Source organism: Colobus angolensis, unplaced genomic scaffold (assembly GCF_000951035.1).
Source record: "Colobus angolensis palliatus isolate OR3802 unplaced genomic scaffold, Cang.pa_1.0 Scaffold61, whole genome shotgun sequence".
NCBI lineage: Eukaryota > Metazoa > Chordata > Mammalia > Primates > Cercopithecidae > Colobus > Colobus angolensis.
Window position 1 is genome coordinate 6,521,876 of NW_012119710.1, and position 3,091 is coordinate 6,524,966.

At 45.0% G+C, this 3,091-nt stretch overlaps 1 protein-coding gene across 2 annotated transcripts in view; it reads right to left on the reverse strand.

Annotated features, from left to right (window-relative positions):
• Positions 1–922: 922 nt before the first annotated feature.
• Positions 923–3,091, reverse strand: part of MED19 (mediator complex subunit 19) — a 9,498-nt gene continuing 7,329 nt past the window's right edge. The window contains exons 2-5 of one of the 2 annotated variants that reach the window (XM_011963429.1): positions 2,160–2,416; positions 1,906–2,002; positions 1,509–1,603; positions 923–1,310 (exon numbers count right to left, since the gene is read on the reverse strand). In XM_011963429.1, coding sequence (XP_011818819.1) covers positions 1,242–1,310; positions 1,509–1,603; positions 1,906–2,002; positions 2,160–2,416 — 518 coding nt within the window. In that variant the 3' untranslated portion in view covers positions 923–1,241. Of the gene's footprint in view, positions 1,843–1,905; positions 2,003–2,159; positions 2,417–3,091 lie in introns of both variants that reach the window. The other variant, XM_011963430.1, reaches the window with a different exon arrangement.

A 3,091-nucleotide genomic window follows, 5' to 3' on the forward strand; every position in this document is an offset into this window, starting at 1 on the left:
TTTATATATATAAACAAAAATTAGCCAGGCATGGTGGCACGCACTTGTAGTCCCAGCCACTTGGGAGGCTGAGGTACAAGAATCACTTGAACCCAGGAGGTAGACGTTGCAGTGAGCCGAGATCACGCCACTGCATTCCTGCGTAACAGAGTGAGACTCTGTCAAAAAACAAACAAACAAACAAACAAAAAAAACCCAGCAAACTCTTATTCTGAAATCTGGATTTAAACTAGTTGAATGAGTGGTTTTCCACCCACTGATTCAGGAACAACCTTGGCTTTCACAGCAACAGATTTTAACTGTGTGTTAAATTTAAAGTCAGGTTACATTAATTCAAGTTTTCTCATGAATGTTTTCAGTTACCTAACCAGCTGGAAAAACTAAAGGTTTTTCTTTTTTTCTAACATTTTGATAGGTTAGGTTACATTTTGTTGCTGTTTTAGAAATGTTTGCACATCAGCTAAGTAACTTTATTGTCTTAACTGAGGAGTGCAGCAGGTCAAAAGTTACTGTAAAGAGAAGAGAAGCATTTACCTTTGCTTGCCAGAAGTTCATTTCAAAAGATCACAGGGCTTCTGATCTAAGAACCAATCTTGTTGAAATACATGGGTGACCGTCCATGTGTTTTCAGTTGGCTATTCTGTTTCAACACATAATTGACCTAGAATACACCGTTGAGCTCTACCTGGATCAGCTCTTCAGATGGAGCCTGAGATCACCCAGGCGCCTGGTTCTCAACATAACGGGCAGAGTGTTCTGTGTCTGCTGTGGAGTATTAGTAAGCTTGGGTCATTTTTCATGTTGGTTGGTTCCCTGCATAATGTAATGACAAGACCCAAATCCCCTCAAGTCTTAGCAATGCCTTGTCTTAAATCCTGACTCACAGAAAGGCACATACCTCTTAACAGCAGTCACACTTCAGCCAGTTTGATAAATGTAATTTTTTTTTTTTAAAGAAAAAACAGAACAAGTCCTAAATCAGACAACTTGCACAAGAGAGAGAGAAGAAAATTGTAAGCTTCCTGGGAGATGTCCATGAGAAAACCAACTGGGATAAGCCTACAAAAGCATGTCCCTCTCTCTCCTAATGTATTTAGTCTCAACTGAGCCCAACAGGAGCTGGTCTCTGTCCCAGCTGCAGGATGCTCCCAAGGCAGTGTCCAGGAGCCTGGAAGGCAGCTTTTGTCAGCAGATTCAGTGCAGCAGGAAAAGCCATCCTGGCAAAGAGTCCAGTGGTCCTGTTAGCGTAGGCTGCTGCTGCTGCTGGCTTGGGAGCTGCCCATACCTGGGTGGTCTGGACTATGCCGGTTCTGGGAGAGAAAGAAGGAGGGGTAAGAACAACTAGGAACTAGCCTTGGCTTTGATCAGGCTGTACAGGAGAAACCTGCAACCTGCCTTGGGTTTTCAATCTTGGGTCCAACCTGAGGCAAAGAACTCTTTAGGGTATCTAGGACAGGGGTGAGATCTAGGGAAACTCACTGGGTTGTGGCAATAGGCGTCTACTCTACCTTCTTTTTCTTCTTCTCTTTCTTCTTCCTTTTCCGTTCAGGATCCTCTTCTTTTTTCTTTTTCTTCTTCTTGTGATCTGAATCAGATGGTGTTTCTGTAGGAGACATTAGGTACCTATCACCTGTAAAGCTCAAAATCCTCTGCTGTTATGAACCACTGAAAACTACAGGAAAATCCCAAGTCAGGGCAACTGCTTTTGTCCAAATGGCCAGAAGGGATACAGAGGTGCTGCTACAGTCCCTGTCCCAAGTCCCAAGAGACCACAGTACATTGGTTTCTTCTTCAGGGGAATTGAGGAGTCCAGAGCTCCACACTGAACTGAACTGGGTTTACCTATGGAAGTTCAAACCAGATTCAGGTCAGGTTTTCTTTGGTTTGGATAGAACTGCTTCTTACCTGGGGGGACAGGATCCTGGGTACGGCTCTGTTTATGCTTGTGCTTATTCTTCTTCTTGGGAGGCTGAATATGCATCAGACGACACTGCTCTGGCAACTGAAGGAACCAAAGGAAGGTCCAGGTGAGTAGAGGGAGGAAATCTCTCCTGCTCCTATCATCCGTTCTGCTCCATTATGAAGGAACAGACTTGGACAGAAAAACCATCTCCATGTTTAGGCCTCCCCATTTGCCTTCTTCCTCCAACAGGACTCACCGGGCCAGTGTGGAGGCGGAAGCCGGCCAGCATGGTCCCTGTGATAGGATTAAAAGAGCTACTGAGAATAGGGGGCTTCTCAATGAGAGAGCGGAGGCTGCTGTTATCATGGGAACCAGGCAAATCAATCATCCCTGGAAGGTCAGGCAGGAAGTTACTTAGCTTCTCCTTCACCTTCTTCCCACAGAATTTATTATAGGCTTGTTCCAAGTTGTAGTGTGTGATCAGATTCGTGCTGCCCGTCAGCTCTGTGCTACCTAGAAAACGCAGAATAAAAATAAAAAAAGATCAGCCTTCAAAGTAGACCCAGGGAGTGAAGGACTATATATTAACCTAAATAAGGAATTTTTAAGTGCAGATTTTAAAATTTAAAATTTATTTTTAAAGAAACAGAGCAGGCCGGTCACGGTGGCTCTTGCCTGTAATCCCAGAACTTTGGGAGGCCGAGGTGGGCGGATCATGAGGTCAGGAGATTGAGACCATCCTGGCTAACACGGTGAAACCTTGTCTCTACTAAACATACAAAAAATTAGCTGGGTGTGGTAGCATGTACCTGTACCCAGCTATTTAGTAGGCTGAGGCAGGAGAATCACTTGAACCTGGGAGGTGGAGGTTGCAGTGAGCTGAGATTGCGCCACTGCACTCCAGCCTGGGCGACAGTGAGACTCTTGTCTCAGAAAAAAAAAAAAACACAGCAAAAGTAAATAACATGAAAATATAATACAACACAATGGTAGCTTCCAATGGGAAGGGGAAAAACAGGCAAAAATCCAACAGGGCAGAGACAGGAACTGCTCTAGCCCAATGAAGGAAACACTCTACTCTCTCAGATTAACTAGAGTTGCCGGGCGCGGTGGCTCAAGCCTGTAATCCCAGCACTTTGGGAGGCCGAGACGGGCGGATCATGAGGTCAGGAGATCGAGACCATCCTG